This window comes from Panthera pardus, unplaced genomic scaffold, assembly GCF_024362965.1.
Source record: "Panthera pardus isolate Hobbes unplaced genomic scaffold, ASM2436296v1 HiC_scaffold_17, whole genome shotgun sequence".
Lineage (NCBI taxonomy): Eukaryota > Metazoa > Chordata > Mammalia > Carnivora > Felidae > Panthera > Panthera pardus.
Genome location: NW_026526732.1, coordinates 144,979,914 through 145,000,563, shown reverse-complemented (window position 1 = coordinate 145,000,563; position 20,650 = coordinate 144,979,914). Strand labels below are relative to the sequence as shown.

General features: G+C 39.4%; 1 protein-coding gene and 1 pseudogene across 2 annotated transcripts in view; one reads left to right on the top strand and one right to left on the bottom strand.

Moving 5' to 3' along the window:
- The window catches only part of STK38 (serine/threonine kinase 38), a 42,485-nt gene that overhangs the window by 16,671 nt on the left and 5,164 nt on the right, over positions 1-20,650 (bottom strand). Inside the window, exons 2-7 of one of the 2 annotated variants that reach the window (XM_019456941.2) lie at positions 20,470-20,605; positions 9,926-9,977; positions 8,894-9,016; positions 6,989-7,072; positions 2,852-2,975; positions 465-619 (exon numbers count right to left, since the gene is read on the bottom strand). In XM_019456941.2, the coding sequence (XP_019312486.1) occupies positions 465-619; positions 2,852-2,975; positions 6,989-7,072; positions 8,894-9,016; positions 9,926-9,977; positions 20,470-20,600 (669 nt within the window). In that variant the 5' untranslated portion in view covers positions 20,601-20,605. The remainder of the gene's footprint in view (positions 1-464; positions 620-2,851; positions 2,976-6,988; positions 7,073-8,893; positions 9,017-9,925; positions 9,978-20,469; positions 20,606-20,650) is intronic. The other variant, XM_019456940.2, reaches the window with a different exon arrangement.
- Positions 16,538-16,787, top strand: LOC128777742 (60S ribosomal protein L38-like; annotated as a pseudogene).

Genomic DNA, 20,650 nt, shown 5'->3' with positions numbered 1-20,650 from the left:
AAAAGACGGTACCTTTGGCTTTATTATAAAATAAGCTTCTAAATCAGTTTCCAGGGCGTCCAACTCTTGATTTCAGCTCAGGTCATGATACTACAGTTCGTGAGATCGAGCCCCACATCAGGCTCTGCACTGACAGTGCAGTATCTGCTTGGGATTCTCTCTCTCCCCCTCTCTCTGCCCTTCCCTCGCTCTGTCTCTCAAAATAAATAAACTTTAAATCAATTTTCCTCTTAATCATTTTCAAAGATGTCCTTTATTTTTAAGAAGAGTGTTCAAATTATAGAATCATACACCTTTCAGAGAGGGGAAGTAGCAGCAAACTTACCTATAAAAAAAGAGAAAGCTATACAAAGACTATACAAAGCAATTCGTGGCTCCCTGTGATTACCACAAGCATTGCAGGTGTTAAAGCAGACATTGCTCAGATGAGGAAATACACACTGGCTATTCCCCCACCACAGTACCTTGCTGTCCAGGAGAAGGTTGTCTGGCTTGATGTCTCTGTGGATGAATCCAAGTTGGTGAATGGAGTCTATTGCTAATACTGTTTCTGCTATATAAAACTGAGTCTCCTCTTCTGTCAGGGTATCTTTTTTCATTAACAGGGTCATCATGTCCCCTGGAAACAAGATACAAAGCCAACACACACACATACATACATACACACACACACACACACACACACACACACAAACACACACACAACAATGCATGAGTAAGTGCCAGTTTTCAGATAGGTCTTCCCTATCTGCCTACATAAGGCAGTGCTAAACAGGACTCTTTTGTGTTCCAGAAACTGACCCACACTGCCGACATGGGTGGAAATGGTAAGTAGTTTCTAATACTTAAAGGTAAAACATTCACAGCCACAGAGAACAAAATGCTTTTAACCTAACCTGATGCTGACCACTAAGCAGTGATTCCCATTTTATTCTGGAGAGAAAAAGGAAAATTCTCTCACACTTTAAAAAAAAAAAAAAAATTCCTTAGGGTAAGTTTTTGGACTAGGGGAAAAAGTTACTTTACTTTTTAATTTGTCTGCAAACTACCATTTCCACATAGGTTATACCGCCATTGTTATAAATATAGGCTGAAATGCCAAACAAAAACTAAATACATGAGGAGACTGAAAACAAGCTCTCCAATTTGTTTACAAAACACCTGAACATAAATAAAAAGGTGAGATTTAGGTAGCACAGTGTAAGTCAACAAAAGCTAAAAAGGAACTGAAAATGCTACATACTGGGGTATGCAATGGCTGCCTCTCAGAAGTGCAAGGTGAACACGCCCCAAGATCAGCAGAGTGTTTTCTCCACTGTTACTATAGGTAAATATACACCAATATGCTTTATGCGACTTTTACAACACAGGATCAGTATTCTAGCAGTTAAAAGGTAAACTCCCTAGTTTTCGGCAAAGTCAAAATTTAATTATTTCTGCTTACTATCAGCAACATAAAATGGTGGGGAAAAAAAGATTCTGATCCTAACTCAATGGCTAGACAAAAGCAAAGCAAAGAAAATATTTAGAAGTAGTGTAAAGCTAAGAGAAACAGCAAAGATTCAGCTTAGATTCCATATAAAGCCAGTTATGGTCGGAAAACAGGGAAAAGAGAAAGAAACCTCTGATTTTAATAGAGCATCATACTGCTTTTTGAATTTCACTTATAACTTTGGGGGAATTTTTTGTATTCTTAGAGAAAACTGGATATTTTACACTCAGGCAAAAATTAAACCATTTATGCTCTCTTTTTTGACCCAAGACTTGAAAAACAGGATTCCCTAATCATTCCTGACAGCTACATATTCCATCTGGAGGCACACCAGAGATGTGGAGGTGGGGCACTCAGGCCAGCTCTAAGGTAGCTGTGTGGCCTCAGTGCTGTGGCTCAGGAGAGCAGAGTTTGCCCAGATCAGAGAGCTCAAGCCAGATGGTCTATGGCTCTGAGGCCAGCTCCACCGAGGGCAAAGGGCGGGGTCCAGGAGACATGAGAAGCTATGGAAGACGGGGCGTGTAAGGCTTGAGGAGACCCGTGTCAAGGGGCTGGTGACTGAGCTGCTTCTTATTCCTATTTAAGAACTAGCATCTAAATGTTAAAAAGTTTCTCCCCATTCTATCAGACTCTTCCCTAACTTTCATCAATTGTTCATAAAAAACTGGTGACCCTAGATCTAAATAAAAGTTGTCACAAGATCAAAATATTATGCCACAGTTACATTTGCTTTGCTATAGAACCAAAAAGAGAAAAAGTTTTCTTTTTTTCCCCCACCAGAGTGTGCTCACAGCTCATCTGTTCACTGGCAAACAGACTGTTCCCCAGGACAGATGGTATATTCTGTTATGGGTTTACTTTGGAGCTGTCTTAGGAGACACACATGCTGAGTTATGTAAAACTTGAAATCTCAGAAATGAGAGACTGAGTCTGGCTACTAATATAGGTAATGAGAAATTCACTCCTTATTAATGTAAGTTATACCAAAAGATAAAAAGTTGAAGCAAATCACATAATAGCTTCAATCTGGTCATTTGGGTAACTGATTATACGTGATTCCCATTGACAGGAGAGCAGGCAGAGTCCCTAGTTTATTCCTATACATTTAAAAAGAAAAATAAAAGAAAGAAATGTCCATCTGAAATCATGAGAATGAGTGAGAAGGTTACTTTTATGGCACTAAGAATTGTAGAAAGGCACCCCAGCACAAGACAGGTTACTGACCTCCTTTACAGACCTAAAAAAGATTTAGAAAGCAACTTTGTGAACACGATTAAAAGCAGAAAGGAGGGTTAATTGATGTGAGAGAGAAACCACAGAACAAAAAGGAAAAATGACCTTTCATCGTCAAGTAATTACCTCCAGGCAGGAACTCCATGATTAGGTAGAGGTTTAGCTTATCCTGAAAACTATAGAACATTTTCACAACCCACAAACTGTCTGCCTCCACTAGAATGTCACGCTCCGCACGAATGTGGCCAACCTGGAGGTATACGCATTTGATTAATGACAAGCCTTGCTCTGCTTCATTAGACTGTATATTTGTTTAAACAAGTTAAGTACCGTTTGAGTATTCAATTGTGATGATGCAAAAGATCTAATTTATGCTTAGGCAAACCTATGAACTCAAAATTGACAACACTGGACTTGACGGTATTCAGTCATGAACACTTGAGTGATGAAAGGCTTACAAAAGGACAAAATGAATGGCTGTCATGCAAACGGCAACTTTAACAGTGCTGTCAATTGAACCTGTGATTAATTAAAAGTACCATTCTTTTGCACATCTTTTTGTCCTAATAACCTTTTATGACAAAAATTAGTCCCCAAGATGAAACTCTCTAAACAAGTCCTGCCTCAGGTCTGCAATGGTGTCCGCAATGACAGTGCCCTGGCTGACAATTCTAGAATACTATACCACAGTATTCAGTTCGCTGCTGTGCACAGAGTATGTGCTCAATTCTTACGGAATGGAAATACAAGAATACCTAAGAAGAGTTACTGATTCGAATTTATGGTATTTCCAGCTTTCTGCTCTTACTAAAATATCTAGCCAAGGGAGACCAAATTGCCAAAAGGTTTGGGAGAACTGGCAGAACTACTGACAGAACTACATTATTTCATAATAATGTTTTATTATCAAATTTACCTTATCGACTTGAAATATGTAAGAGTAATCAAACCACAACTGCGTATTATCAAATCCTGTCCCCTCTCCTCTTACACTAAATGTCACAAGATGCAAAGGTGGGTTCAACCAGGTCTACATTTATTAAGACCCAGTGCGATCCTTGAATAGAAGTTTTGTTCTTAACATATGCAGCAGGGCTTCAGTCCTACCCTATGTTCACAGGTAAAGATGTACCAAAGTTCATAAACTAGCACTTCCGGTTGGCAAACTCAGCGCATGATTGTTGTTTTGTTCAATACGATGTTCGATACGATGCTTTGTTTTATTGCAATGTCTTTAGCAAAGCCAGGCACTCTCTCTTCCAATTGGACACAGGTCCCACCCTTCTCTCCTGTCTTACCCCTAACCTGCCTCATTCTTCCCTTCAGGCCCAAGGGAAGTATTGAGTTTACATATCTCAGTTTCCAGTCTCTACTAAAATTCTTTGGGAAATTTTTAAATAGCTTCAATGTTGCAGAAAACTTACATTTTTACATTTCTCTCTCCTTAGGGCATGAGGGTGGGAAAATGGTAGATAAGGGTGGTAAGGAACAGTGTTATGAAATCACAAAGAAGCTGAGTAAAGGCTAATGCTTTTACTCAGCTTTAATACAGAAGCAAAGCTTTTGGGAAACACTAATGCACTTGCTCAACCGCAGCTGTGGCTGTGCCCCAGTCATCACCGGACATAAAGACTGCGCAAGCCAGCCTCCAGCTGCCTCTGCTCTCCTGGCTCCCAACAAGGCCTCTACCTGCTGCAGGGAGCCAAAAAAAAAAAAAAAAGGGGGGGGAGGCAGAACTATTACCACTCGTCACTCACCTCGGAGGACAGAATGGTGATGGCAACACTCTCTGTTTGTTAAGAGGAAAGCTACAGGCCACCTACGCACACCTTGCCCTTCTCTCCTGGGGCTGAAACAGCAACTAGGAACCTCAAGATCTAAGAGTGGAGTGAGGTTAACATAGGGTAAGGGAAGGAAGAACCAAAGGTGCAACTCACATCAGAGGTTCCCTTTCTCTGTTCCATAAATATTTAATGGGGTGGAGTCACATGCTAGTTGCTATCCTGAGCACTAGGAAAGCAGAGATAAAAGTCCACCTTTTGTCCCCTCCTAATACTGTACTAGCATCACAATTGGAGGTTTTCCTTTAGCAATGTAAGAGAAACATGAAAAAGCTAGCTAAATGCTGGTCTCTTGTCCTTTAAAATTTATTTTCCAGACGGCAAAATTCCCACCCTATGGATCAGAATAACGACCTAAACTCTCAGTGGGTAGCTCTAACTCCTGTTCAGTTTAGTAAAAGCAAAGAAAAAACTTTTCCTAGGGGAAAGGAACCTGTACCTACAAAAAGTTAGGCTCTGAGTCTAAACTTGGTCAGCCCTACCCAAGTGATGGGTCTGCACTGGTCTACTTCCTCTCACGCCCTAGCACCAACCACACTTCTTCAAGATGGCCAACTCAGGTAGAGTCTGTGACCAGAAACTTTAACTGGATCACACTGAGATCAAATCTAGGGAGCACAGTCCAACAGCAAGGTGAGCTAACAAGTAAGCTAATACATTGTTTAAAATCCTAATTCTCATGGAAAGCTCCTCTACTTTCATGTAGGAACACTTTAGAAAATGATTTTGAAGAAGGCACAGTATTTGAAAAAATGTTTTTACACTGTATATTTGAATTGTCCTCTGTTACCATGCTGGGCAACTGGCACATGTTATGAAGGATTAATAAGTGAAAATCATGATGCATACTTTTTACATTTTATTCTGAACACTAATTATTTGATAAAGAAAGGTTTTGAGACTTGGTGAAAACTATAGGAAGGGCACCTGGGTAGCTCAGTCGGTTAAGTGTCCAACTTCAGCTCAGGTCATGACCTCGGGGTTCGCGAGTTCGAGCCCCACATTGGGCTCTGTGCTGACAGCTCAGAGCCTGGAGCCTGCTCTAGATTCTGTGTCTCTGTCTCTCTCTACCCCTCCCCCACTTGCACTCTGTCTCGCTCTCTTTCTCTCAAAAATAAACATTAAAAAAATTATTTTAAGTAATTTAAAAAAATAATAAATAGTTATATGAAATAGGTCTTATAAAAATAAAACTTACTTGTGAAATACAAAATATACTGACTCATCACTACAGTTTTCCATTTTCCTTTTCAAGACTAGCTAAAACTCTTTCAGGGCCTATACCCATACCACACACTAATTTTTAAACACATAAATAGGGCTGTTGAGCATTCTGAGTAAGGTTGGTATCAGCATAAACTATAGTGTCTGAATGTTTACTGCCAGGGTATTTGATACTGTCAACCGAAATTCCTGGGAGTCTAAGCTTATAGGTAACACATGAGAATTAAAGAGAAAATAAAAACTTCAAAATTTCGCTGGCACTTAAAAGGACTGAGAAGCTTCAGTGATTACACCTCCCTTCTAGAGGCAAAAAAGACTGGGTGTGGGGCCAGTCTCCAACCCTGCTCTTTCACTCTGTGTCCAGGGCTCTCCTTGGCACAGGCTCTCTGTCTTCCTGGAGCACCTGATCCTTTACAGGACATATGCAGGCATCACCCACTAAAATCTGTTCTTAAGCAAACAGCTAAATTAAATTAGATTTACAGAAAAGTTGCATTCTTGTTTTTAATATATTATCCAAAATTTAAAATTTTATTTTGCATAAAGTTACTTTTGCATCTTATACATCTACTTGCAAAGTAGGTTTAGGTTTTAGAAAGTGTTCTCGCTCCTTAAAGGAGAAATTGTACTGCTCTACCGTTTGCATTAGATTTTTTCAAATTCATTCAGAAAGAAGACTGGTCTGTCTTGGGTAGCAATGAGCTACTGAGAAGACCCAACTTTGGTTTGGGTATACAGAATGAAGCATATTAAGACACATTTTAGACTGCAAATTCCAAATTCTAATTCCTAAGGCTCAGTCCCAAAGTGTGTGTGTGTGTGTGTGTGTGTGTGTGTGTGTGTGTGTGTGTGTATCAGCATTCAATAGGAACGTGTCATCACAGCAAGTGTGACCCCAAAAATAGGCTCCTCATGACAAGCACAGCATGTGATCAATTGGGAGACACAAACAGCAGATGCTTCTAATAGGTTTTCAACTTTTAAAAGACTGCACATAACATAAGGCATTATTTGTACTTTTAAAATACATGTAACTGCTTCTTTGTTGGGGAAAGAAAAGTAATACATGTATATTTGTACATGACAGTGCTAAAGAAAACTGTAATAAGAAAATACATTTCAAATAAACAAAAGGAACAGTTTTACGTAACAAAAAGCTGATAAGCAGCCTAAGATCACCGTTACAATTGTGGTTTACCTGCTCTTTTTCAAGCATATCTGCTTTACGGAGTATTTTCATCGCATACACATGCCCTGTATCTTTCTTCTGAACAAGCCGCACCTAAGAGTTATAAAAGAAATGCCAAGTCAAAAGTTCACAATGCCAACGTAATTAATGCTTTCATGTGTTATAGGAAGTAATTTAAACTGGAAAAGTGTTACAATTTTAATATAAACAACCAGCAATAAAAAAAAACAAAAACAAAAAACAAAACAGAAAAAAAGTGCTTTTTAACATTCCAAAATGAGTAGATTTATTATACACGGTGAAGTCAGTTCTGAAAACTTTCTCAGGTATCTCTAGATCTGAACAGTTTGGCTCCCTCGTTGAACAAGTCAATCCTATTTGAAAACCCTCCCTTTTGAACTTAAGGACTCATTATAACCATGGCACCTGTCACCCACAAGCTCAGACAACCTAAGGAAGTGATTGCAACAGTGTTTAAAACAAAAGCAAAAGCTCATGTGCAAGAAAAATGTCTAGAAGGAAAAAACCTAAAATGTGTCATTAGGGAAACAGGGTTTTGTGCAGTTTTCCTCTTTCTTATCCTCCAATGTTTTTAGAGCACATAATTTTATGATGAAAAGAAAATCAATAGTCCACAAACACAAAGAAAAACTTTTTGGCAAGTCCCTGCACATCCTCCCCTGCAACCCCCCACCCCCACCAAGATACTTAGGCTATCTCCTCCCTGCACCTTTCTTCATGTTTTTCCTGACTGAGTCCCAACGTCCCTTCCTCACTAAACAGAAAGTTCTTTTAGAGGTAGTACCATACTCTTCCCCTGTCTCCAGGAGCCAACAGGGATTTTGAACACTGAGGGATCAATTTAATCTTTCACCTGTGCCTTTGAGTATGTACTCAACATTTCCCCTAGGTACGGGTTTTTAATAATATGCTGCTCAATTTATACAAAGTTAATGAAACTATGGCATCATCCACTTTGGGTGAGTCGTCCACTTTGGGTGTTTTCCACTAATGAGGATGACCTTGCAGGGGCTCATTTAAACCCTCCCCATAGACCCCTCTTATGACCGAGCAAGATGCATCTACAAGACCTGGTGGGACAAATGCTTTCAACTCTCTACCACTACCTGTATAACCCGTTTCTATAATCTCTGTCTCCTGGGGCCACCTTTTTAGAGCAATACAAATCTAGCGGGAAGAAATAAAGGGTGGATATATGCTGTTAGTTTGCTCCTGAAGAGGCAGTGTGAGACTGGGAAAAGCAAGAGCTTTAAGATCAGGAACTCCTTTAAGAAACAAAACAAACAAGCAAAGGGAAAAAAAGAGAGACAGACAGAGAAACCAAGAAATAGACTCTTAACTATAGAGAACAAACTCATGGCTACCAGAGGGGACATGGGGGAATGGGGGAAACGGGGTGAGGAATGAGGAGTACACTTGTCATCATGAGCACTAGGTGATTAAAATGAAAACTTTAAAAAAAAAAAAAAAGATTAGGAACTTCTGGGCCCAACTTCTGGTACTGCTGCTCAATGGCTATGTGACTATGGAGCATTACATATCCTCTCTCGGAGTCTTAATTTCATCATCTATAAAATGAGTCATTGTCATGATTATAGGAGAGAAACACTCAGTAAATAGTAAATATTGATTTCCTTCTACCTTTCAACTCTCCCTCTAAATCAATACTTAAAGCGTCAACATCATCTCTGGCAAAACAGAAGAACAATCAGAGATCTGGGTCAGTGGAGGGGGAGGAAAGGACAGACGGCAGTTACAATGTGGGCCTGGCATGTCTGACCCACCTACCCCATATTTCAGTTCTATCAACAATCATGAGCTTATGATACGTTGGCAGCTTCAAAGTTCTGTGGTATTTTTATATCTTATCTGGTAAGTAGCTGTGGTTTTTACCTCACCGAATGCTCCTCTGCCTATTACTTTTAAGGATTCAAAATCTTCCAATCCAAGTCTTGTTCTCTTCAAACGAAGAAACTCTGTTTCCTTCCGAGCATGTGCTGATCTCCTCAGTCGTTTCTAACGTTTAAATAAAGGGGGAGAGAGGAGGGAAGGGGGGGAGCTGAATTTCTGCAACTCCATAGCAGTCTTACTCATGACTGGAAAGCAGGGCCATGCCGATTAATCATGACCTTCTCACAGGTGAGAGCCTCACAGAAGAACCCTGAAGAGGCCACTCCTCTCCTCCCCTCCCCAGCTTCCGGATACAAAACCAAACCATTCTGATCACTGGGGTGCCTCCGGTGGACTTTGACTAACCTACTTCAGCAGTCAATTATTCGAACTTTTCTAATGAAGGCAGAATAAACAATCAATATTTTCCTTTAAACTTTTTTATATAAAATCAAAGTGTGGGTTGTTTTTTTTTTTTTTTTTAACACATTCGAGTTCATTTTATGCTCTATAATTCCAACAAGACTTTGGTATTTTTCACCATTTTCCTGGATTCTGTGATTCATTCCTATTTTTGAAAGCATTTCCGCGGTCATTTCAGTTCCTTGCACAGTTTCTTAACTGTATTTTCTCCTACCAAGTCTGTAGACACTGGGGGAAGGGCTGATTTGAGAAATATTTTGCCTTGATAATGATTTCAGGCATTTGCACCACTTCTGTGGAGATATTTCCATGACTTCTGTAAATATGCTATGGTTTCCTTTTAAAATTTTAATTTGATCTCATCTCTTTCTTTTCTTGGAATTCTAAATCTAATTAATTTATTACAACTGGGCCTAAATAAGACTTCCTCTCCTGGGTACTCAGTAATTAATTTCTCCATCTTCATGAATACCTAAATCCAGAAGTGCACCAGCCCTGCTAAGTCCCTCTGCTACTAAGCCAAAACCCTTTCTCTATGCACCAAGGCTAACAACTTGCTGCACAAGACTCGCCACGTTGGGTTTCAAGGAAAAACTTCCCAATATTAATTACCTCTTCGTCCTTTAGGCCTTCCTCTTCCATCACTTTTTCTAACTTCTTTTGTCTAAAAATAAATAAAAATATTTGAAATAACATTTGATAACTTTCTGAAAAAGCCTATACAAACACAGGGTTTTTTGTAATGATAAAAACAGGTAAATCTCAAAGTGCCTCATTAAAACAAATTACAGTTACTAAAGACAAGTGAAAAGATTCCCACCCTCTGTTAGTTCTACCTTTTGAAAAAGATTGTATAAGATGTTAATGCAACAAAGAATCTTATTTCAAAATGAAAAGTTCTCTTTCCTTTATTTTTAAGTTATTTCCTGCTTAACAAACCACAAAACAGCTGGTGTTTGATAACCTCTTCTATCAGGGTGTTTCTCTCTCTCTCCCAGACTGGTATCTACTTCCTTTATTTTTACATCTTCCTCCTCCTCCCTGCCACAAACAAAGAGCAATAAACACTAGTAAAGGCAGAATTTGGAGATTTGGGGTGGAGGGGAGAAAAGGGAATGGTCAAAATACGTGATTGGCACCACTATTAAAACTTAAGACTCTAAATCCTTGGAGTATTAAACTTTAAAAACTGCATCCAAGAGTATTTTTGAGCTACAATCTCACAGTGAAACAAGTAAAACTTCCTTATAACCAATTCCACACAACCTTTATTTATTCAGCATAATAAATGAAAGCACATGGGCTGGGATCTCTATCACTTATCAGCATTCCTGATAGCAGGCAATGTGAGCAGGACAGGGAAGAATGAAAGTACAGAGTACACGAGTACACGCAGCAACAGCATGTAGTCAATGCGGGGGAGGCACACAGCACTTCAAATGCCACACTTCAAATGTCAGTCTGTAGACGACTAAAAGCTACAGAGGCCTGTGTATAAAGGAGTGAGGTGATGAGGTTCTATTTTAAAATGACAGCCACAGTAATAAGCTGACGGGCTGGCAGGGAAAGCAACTGACAACGACTGAAGCAGACTGAAAGCTTTAGTAACGATTCAGACGAGCAGTAAAGATCTGGAACTAAGGCTAGAAACCTAGAATGAAGTGAACAGAGCTATTGCAAAGATGACCAACTGGCAGCAGAAGTCAAAGGAAAAATCTTACAATTTCTTGTGTGGGAGGATAATGACACCAGTAACCAAGAGAGGAAACACAGAGAAAGGACCAAGGGAAAGATAATGGGTTTTATTTTGGTCAATAAATAATTATTGCAATAATAGTAATTAGTTTAAATCAGTATCATGTTAGAAATCATATTACACATCCACAGGATCAGATGACATCAAGAATTCATATCCAAGCTCTCAGGAAGTAAAAAGATCTACTCTGACCCTGATTCGGGGGGGGGGGGGGGGGGGGGGGTTAGTCGGGGAAGCACGGGCATGGCTCCCAGTCTGCCCACTTCTCTTCTCTGAGTTCCCAGAATATTTTGGGGTATGTATCTATGTGTGCACATTACTGGAAGGAGAAGGCTGTATTACTGGTACTTTCAGGAGTGTAAATTAATTCCATTTCAGTGGTTAAATAGTTGAAGTAGAGAAGAATAAAAAGAATCAAAGATAACATCACAGCAAGAACTATAATATCTCAACCATGGTTAGCTCTTTTTGTGCCTTGAGTATCAAACACCATAATTTCCGACTATGTTTTTTTGAATGACCACACCAGACTAGGCTAGAAGTCCAATGTGCTATCATATAATGTGTGTCCCAGAGATGGTTGCTTCTGACTGTGTATTTTTTTTTTTTTTTTCCGAAAGAGAGAGAGGGGGAGAGAAAGGCAGAAGGAGAGAGAGAATCTTAAGCAGGCTCCGTGCTGGGCATGAAATCATGACCCAAGCCAAAATCAAGAGTCAGACCGTAACAGTCTGAGCCACCCAGGCACACCTGCTTCTGACTATATTTTAAATCTCAGTTCCAACTAAGAAGCTTTCCATAGCTTGACTGCAAGCATAATTAAATTGGTTTCTGTAGAATATCTACCTGAGAGCAAAGTTATCAGAATCAACTCCTTGAACACAATCAGATTCGTTCATCAGAAAAGTATCCAGAAAAAAGCCTATCCATGGTAATGATACTGGGGCCAAGCCAATGAAGATCTTAAAGACACCAAAAATGGCAAGCATAGCCTGAAATGAGGCTTACAAATGATATCTTCTGTGAGATGATCCCAAGAAATTACCATCAACTTTGTTAGATTCATGATGACATTGTAATTACACAAGTAAACGGCCATATTTTACAAGATGTACCCTACAGTACGTAGGAAATGACAGATGTTTAAATTTTGTTTTGAAACACAACTGCAAGAAAAAATAAAATGGAATAGATGAAACAAATTTAACAAAATCTTGATGATTACTGAATCTGAGGAATGAGTATATGGGGGTTTATTGTAAGATACATAGATACCAACATAGAAAGACATATAGTCTTTCTATATGTATGTTTAAAAGTGTTCATAATGAAAAAGAAAAGCAGGCCCCTCCACTGTGTGTCCCTGGTGGAAGAGCCAGTTTAGCTAACACTCCAGCCATTGGTGAAGCTACTCTTGCACTCAACTCCAAAGGTCCAGAGCAGAACCCCAGGAGAAAGACTGCCCACTTACACTTGGAGGCCACCCCCAACCTCACCCCATCAAGGGCTTTCTGTGAGCTCTACTTATCTGCATGAGAGCCCACTTCTCATAGGAGATGGTAAGGGCAAGTAGCTGAATCCTCCTTCTCCACTAAGAATAGCGTCTTGTACACAGCCAACTTCATAAAATGTGTGTTGCCAAATGGGGAGGAAAAGATCCAAGTGTGTATCAATGTGCAAACATATTTATGACTGCATGTAATTAGCCCCTTTTGCCAACCTTAAGTTCACCTCCCAGTACAGCTTGATTCAGAGGTTGCAGAAATTGGAGAAAAGAGCTAATCCACTCTACAAGACAGCTGACTAGACAATATTTCTAATTTCTGTTGATGAGACATTTTAAAACCAGGAAAAATAGTAAAGAAGTAAACACTACTTGTTATTTCCATGATCAAAATTGAGAAAACTCTCAAGAAATATCCTAAAAATGAATATTACAGATTTTTTAAAAATCTCGACAAATTACTTTGGTTTGACTGATATATCTAATCAGTGAATTAACAATCAAAGGTCAAGATTTACCCATTCCTGGCACTTAAATAAAACTGACACTTGCTGACTAATAGTAATCACAATATTACAACTCAGTATCAGATCAGACCAAATGCAGACAGGGGGAAATCTGGGTAAGACTATCTAACAGGAGTAGTAGAACTTGCTAATTCTCAAAGGGTAGAATGTAGGAAAATTCTTATTTGATTTGGGGTAAGAGGGGAGGAAACACACCATTACTTCCTATTAAATTAGGCTTTTGTGGCTTTAATTAATCCACCAAAATAGTATTTATGAAGAACAGAAACAACGCAATATTTAATAAGAAAACAATGCTGGGTGCCTGGGTGACTCAATCAGTTAGTTGAGCATCCAACTTCAGCTCAGGTCATGATCTCATAGCTCGTGGGTTTGAGCCCTGCATCAGGCTCTGTACTGATGTACAGCTTAGAGCCTGCTTCAGATCCTCTGTCTCCCTCTCTCTCTGTCCCTCCCCCACTCACACTCTGTCTCTCTCTCTCTCTCAAAAATAAACAAACATTAAAAAAAAAAATTTTTTTAAGAAAAAAATGCCAGTTTCCTTGGTTTTGGTTTCAGGCTGCTATAAATTATTTTGTATGAATATCTAGGCAAGGGGCGCCTGGGTGGCTCAGTCGGTTGGGCCTCTGACTTCGGCTCAGGTCACGATCTCACAGTCCGTGAGTTCGAGCCCCGCGTCGGGCTCTGGGCTGATGGCTCAGAGCCTGGAGCCTGCTTCCGATTCTGTGTCTCCCTCTCTCTCTGCCCCTCCCCCGTTCATGCTCTGTCTCTCTCTGTCTCAAAAATAAATAAACGTTAAAAAAAAAAATTGATTATCTAGGCAATAATCAATATCTACCACATAATTAGGATCACATAAGAGAAAGAATAGAAGTGGTGTTCCTAGAGAACCTTACCATCAGAGGCAAAACAAGGATTAAATAAAGAAGATGAGGGATGCCTGGGTGGCTCAGTCAGTTAAGCGTCTGACTTCAGCCCAGGTCATGATCCTGTGCTTAATGGGTTCAAGCCCCGCATCGGGCTCTGTGCTGACAGCTCAGAGCCTGGAGCCTGCTTCGGATTCTGTGTCTCTGTCTCTCTCTGCCCCTCCACTGCGCGCACGCGCGCTCTCTCTCTCTCTCTCAAAAATAAGTTAACATTAAAAAAAATCATTAAAAAATTTTACCAAAAACACACATCCTAATCCTCTTAAGTGTCTACCATTCCCTTTGCGCAATCTCTTTTGGTTAATTTGATCTTTTTTATTTTTTTTTAATTTTTTTTTTTTTCAACGTTTTTTATTTATTTTTGGGACAGAGAGAGACACAGCATGAGCGGGGGAGGGGCAGAGAGAGAGGGAGACACAGAATCGGAAACAGGCTCCAGGCTCCGAGCCATCAGCCCAGAGCCTGACGCGGGGCTCGAACTCACGGACTCACGGACCGCAAGATCGTGACCTGGCTGAAGTCGGACGCTTAACCGACTGCGCCACCCAGGCGCCCCAATTTGATCTTTAAGAAAAGCAAAACCACCACCGCTTTTGGAAGGTATTTCCATCTTAAGAATCCAAAACAGGGGCGCCTGGGTGGCTCAGTCGGTTAAGCGTCCAACTTCAGCTCAGGTCATGATCTCACGGTCCGTGAGTTCGAGCCCCACGTCGGGCTTTGTGCCGACAGCTCAGAGCCTGGAGCCTGCTTCGGATTCTGTGTCTCCCTCTCTCTCTGCCCCTCCCCTGTTCATGCTCTGTCTCTCTCTGTCTCAAAAATAAATAAAACATTAAAAAAAAAAAAAAAGAATCCAAAACAAAAAAAGCACTGATTTCAACCCATTTTGGGGTGTAACTTAGTGTAAATCACAACGTAACACTTATTAATAACGTAACACCATTATCGTATAATTACTAGAGAACATGATACATATCAATAATGAACTTTAAGGCAGAGCCAGTAGGATTAAAAACCAAGTATTACAGGGTTGCCTGGGTGACTTAGCTGCTGAATGTCAGACTCTCTATTTCAGCTCAGGTCATGGGATCGAGCCCAGTGTTGGGCTCTGCGCTAAGTGTGGAGTCTGCTTCAGATTCATTCTCTCTCTCTCTCTCTCTCTCTCTCTTGCTCTCGCTCTCCCTCCCTCCCTCTCTCTGACTCTCTCCCCCACTTTTCCACTCTCTCTCTGAAGTAAAAAAAAAACAAAAACAAAAAAACCTATTATCAAATAAAACAAGTATCTTAATCAGAACTCGTAAGTATTTGTTTTCTTTCTATAATACCAGAAACTACAATTTCAAGAGAGTGGTTGTATTTGAAAATAACTATCTCCAACAGCATGCCTGGAGATATACTGCACAAATTTATCCTTGAATTCCCCATGATCCCAACATAGGGCACTCTGCAGGCACTTCTCTGTTTCAGTGAACAGCAGCTAGCCACCACCAGCTATAAAATATTTTGCTATTTCACTTTCAGATCTGCATATTTAAAGTTCAATCATGATTTATACCTCATGGAGAGTGTGGCTGCAAAAGCTCTTATGAAAATATTAGTATATCAAATCCAGCAACATACAAAAAGAATACATTATATTATAATCAAGAGGGCTTTACCCCAGGAAGGCAAGGTTAATTTAACCTGCAAAAAATCAGCCCATGTAATTCATCATATTAAAAGAATAAACAGCGATGCAAAGATGCAGAAAAAGGATTTGACAAAATTCAACACACACTCATGTTAAAAACTCAGCCAAACAGGAACATAAGAAAATTTTCCCCAATCTACAAAGGACATCTCTGAAAAACCTACAGGTAACATCACAACTAATAGTGAAATAGTGAGTGCTTTTACCTTCAAATCAGGAACAAAACAAAAATGTCTACTCTCACCACATATAGTCAACGTTGTACCTGATATCCCAGCCAATCCAATAAGGCAAGAAAAAGAAGGTGATAGATTGGAAAAGAAGCAAAACTCTCTATTTGAATATGCATAATTGTTTACACAGAAAATCCTAAGGAATCTACCAAAAAAGCTACTAGAATAAGTAAATTAGCAAGTTGCAGGGCATAAGGTCAATATACAAAATTCAGGTATATTTCTATATGCCAGCAGCAACAACTGGAAAAAAAATTAAATATCCACTTACAACAACATCAAAACAACCCCAAAGTACTGGCAATAGATGAACAAAATAACATATAACAACCCCATATTAAACACTACAAAACACTTCTGAGAAAAATTAAAGACCTAAGAGAATGGGAAGATATACCACGTTCATGTATCAGAAGATTCAATACTGTTAAGATGTCAATGCTCCCCCAAAGTGATCTTCAGATTCAGTACAATTATATTCATAATTCCATTAAGCTTTCCTCTAGAAATTGACAACCTGATTCTGAAACTTATATGAAAATAAAATTGCCACTTGCCATGCTGGCTGCATGCTTGCCTGCACCCTTCGTAGCCATGTCTTACAAAATTGAAGAAATCAAGGATTTTCTGCTCACAGCCAGGTGAAAGGATGCCAAGTCCATCAAGATCAAGAACAATAAGGATAATGTGAAGTTTAAAGTCTGATGCAGCAGATACCTTTACACTTTGGTCATCACAGACAGAGAGAAGGCAGGGAAACTGAAGCAGTCCCTGCCCTCAGATTTGGCAGTAAAGGAGCTGAAATGAACCCAGCAAACTAATTTGAACTGTATTAAAATTTTTAAAATTCTTGAAAGAAAGAAAGAGGGAAAGAAAGAAAGAAAGAAAGAAAGAAAGGCAAAGAAACTAGACTATCCAAAACAATCTTAGGGGGAAAAAAACCAACAACGAAGTTGAAGACTTAACCTGCATGACTTCAAAACTTAGCACAAAGCTAACAGTAACCACGTCAGTGTGATACTGACATAGAGACAAACAGATCAATGAAAGAGAATAAAAAATCCACAAATGGGGGCACCTGGCTGGCTCAATCAGTAAAGCATGCAACTCAATCTCAGGGTTGTAAGTGTGAACTCCATGTTGGGTGTGGAGATTACTTAAAAATAAAATCTTTACAAAAATAAAATCTTGGGTGTCTGGGTGGCTCAGTTGGTTAGAGCACCCAACTTCAGCTCAGGTCATGATCTCATGGTTTGTGGGTTGAAGTGCCACATCGGACTCTCTGCTGTCAGTGTAGAGTGTACTTCAGATCCTCTGTCTCCCTCTCTTTCTGGCTCTCCCTCACTGATGAATGAATGAATGAATGAATGAATGAATGAATGAAAGAAAGAATAAAAGAAAAGAAAAAAACCTTCTAAAAAGAAAAAAAAACAGATACACGCTACATGGTATTTGGTTTTTGATAAAAATGCCGAAGAATCTAATGGGGAAAAGGAAATCTTTGCAACAAATGGTGCTAAAACAACTGAATATCCATAACAAAAAAATAAATCTCAATCCCCACCTCATACACTTATTAATTCAGGATGGATCATAGAACTAAATGTAAATACTAAATTATAAAACTTCCAGAAGAAAATGTAAACGAATATCTTTATGCCTTGGGAGGAGTGAAGATTTCTTAGAGATCACAGAATGTAATAGCTATAAAAGAGAAAAATGCCAAATTAGATTTCATCAAAACTATTTTTTTTATTAGCATTACTTTTATTTTAGAAAGAGAGAGCATGAGCAATAGAGAGGGGCAGAAGGAGAGGGAGGAAGGGAGAGGGAGAGGGAGAGGGAGAGAGAGAGGGAGAGGGAGAGGGAGAGGGAGAGGGAGAGGGAGAGGGAGAGGGAGAGGGAGAGGGAGAGGGAGAGAGAGAGGGAGAGACAGAGAATCCCAAACAGGCTCCACACTCAGCACAGAGCCCAATGTGGGGCTTGATCCCACAACCCTGGAATCATGACCTGAGCCAAAATCAAGAGTTGGATGCTCAATCGACTGAGCCACCCAGGCACTCCAGATTTCATCAAAATTTAAAACTTCTGGGGCACTTGGGTGGCTCAGTCGGTTGAGCATCCAACTTTAGCTCAGATCATGATCTCATGGTTTGTGGCTTCAAGCCCAGCGTCGGGCTCTCTGCTGTCAGCACAGACCCTGCTTCAGATCTTCTGTATCCCTTTTTCCCTGCCCCTTTCCTATTCACACTCTTTCTCAAAAATAAACATTAAAAAAAAATTTAGGGTGCCTAGGTGGCTCAGTCAGTTAAGCTTCCAACTCTTGGCTTCGGCTCAGGTCATGATCTCACGGTTCATGAGTTCAAGCCCTGCACCAGGCTCTGCGTTGACAGTGTGGAGCCTGCTTGGGATTCTCACTCTCTTTTTCTGCCCCTCTGCCACTGGTGCGGACTCTGTCTCGCTCAAAAAAAAAAAAAAAAAAAAAAAAAAAAAGGTTAAAAATTTTTTTAACTTTTGCTTATCTAAAGACACTGTTAAGAAAATGAACAGGAAAGCCAGAGACTGAAAGAAACTATTTGCAGAACATTTATGTGACAAAAGACTGGTAACTAGGACTTATAAAGAACTCCTACAACTCAATGGTCAAAAAATTTGAAGAAACACTTCACACACACACACACACACACAAAATATAAATGACCAAAAGGCACATAAAAAAATGTTCACCATCATTAATCATCATGGCAATGCAAATTAAAGAGTAAGATACCACTAACCATCTATAAGAATAACTGAAGTTAAAAGACTAACAGACGTTTTGTTCGCAAAAATGTAAAGCAACTCGAACTCTCATACGTTATTGATAATATTTTAGAAAAAGGTCTAGCAGTTTCTTATAAAATGAAACATACTTATGTATATTTATGAACCAGCAATCCCACTCCTAAATATTTACCCAAGAATTGAAAGCAAATGTTCACAAAAAGATCTGTACACAAACGTTCATAGAAACATATCCAAAACAGTCAAAAAGTGGAAAAAAGCCCAGATGTTTATCAACAAAAGAATGTAAAAACAGAGGTATAGGTATAGTCAGAAAATAGAATGGTACTCAGCAATATAAAGGAACAAACTATTGACACAACAGTAACATGGATGAACCTTGAAACATTAGGCTAAGTGAAAAAAGCCTTACTGAAATGAGTGCTTACTATATATAAATCCATTTACAACCTCCATTTGTATAGAATAAGCAAGAGTAATCTAAAATTACAATAGTGGTTACCTGGGGTTGAAGGAACATCTCCAAGAATCAAAGAACTTTCTAGGATGATGATAATGTTCTATGTCTTGGTAGGAGTTTCAGTTCTACAGGTACATACACTTGTGGGGCGCCTGGGTAGCTCAGTTAGGCGTCCGACTCTTGATTTCAGCTCAGGTCATGATCTCACAGTTCGTGGGATCAAGCCCCACATCAGGTTCTGCTCTGACAGTAAGGAGCCTGCTTGGGATTCTCTCCCTCTCTCTCTCTGCCCCTCCCCTGTTCACACATGTTCTCTCGCTCTCAAAATGAATATTTAAACTGTTTAAATTAAAATATTTAAAAATATGTATATGTATATATATACACACATTGAACTCATTTGCTATACAAGAAGTAAAATATACTGACATCTGCAACATACTTTGAAGTACAGCAAAAAATTAAGATGGTTTAATGAATGGATAGAGATGGATAGATGGATATGTGATAAAACAATGAATGGTAATTGAAGAATCTAGATGTATATACGGGTATTCACTGTATAATTCCTTCAACTTTTCTGTACTTCTGAATATTTTCATAATAAAATGTTGGGAACAAAATTTTAATTACGAGTTACTATATAAATAATATATACCAGGTGCTAAGTGACTGAGTGATTGCTATGTGAGAAGCACTATGGTGGATACTCACATATGTTATATCTAATCCCCACAACAATCCTGCGAGGCAAGTATTATCCCCATTTTCCAGATTGGGAACTGATACACAAAAAGTCTAAGAAACTGGTCCTGGCCTCAGACAGCTACTAAATGGTAAAGGCAGGATTCTAAACCCAGGTCTGATTCCATAAGGGCTGCTCTTTCTACTACATCGCACTACTTTAACAATAAATCTAAGAATTTGGCCAATGTTTTCATACTACTATGGAATTCTGTGTTATTTTTTTTCTAAGAATTTATTTTTAAGTAATCGCTATACCCAACATGGGGCCCAAACTCACAACCCTAAGGTCAAGAGTGGCATGTTCCACTGATTGAGCCAGCCAGGCACCCCTGTGTTATTGGCTAGTAGTAGAAATAAGTGGGTTAATAGCAAGGACTTTGGAAATCAATGGCACTGTCCTTCCATTCTAATGGGATAGGATATAATATGGATGCTGCTATTCTTATCTTCTTTCAACAGTATTATGAATGTGTTTTGTGACACTAGACAGGAATGCCAAAACCATGACACAATTTTCTCAAACAAAATTCTTTACCTCATTTCTCGTTCTTCATGTTGAGCGATAAGGTTGCTATAAAAATTCTCCAGTGTCACTTTGGTCATTGTCACCCTTTCCTTTGTGTGATTACTCATGGATGAGCAAGGTGTTGAGCCTGTCATTGCCATGGCTGCTAGAAACAAAAAAAGAAGAGGTATTAGTTTTGGAGTTAGAATCC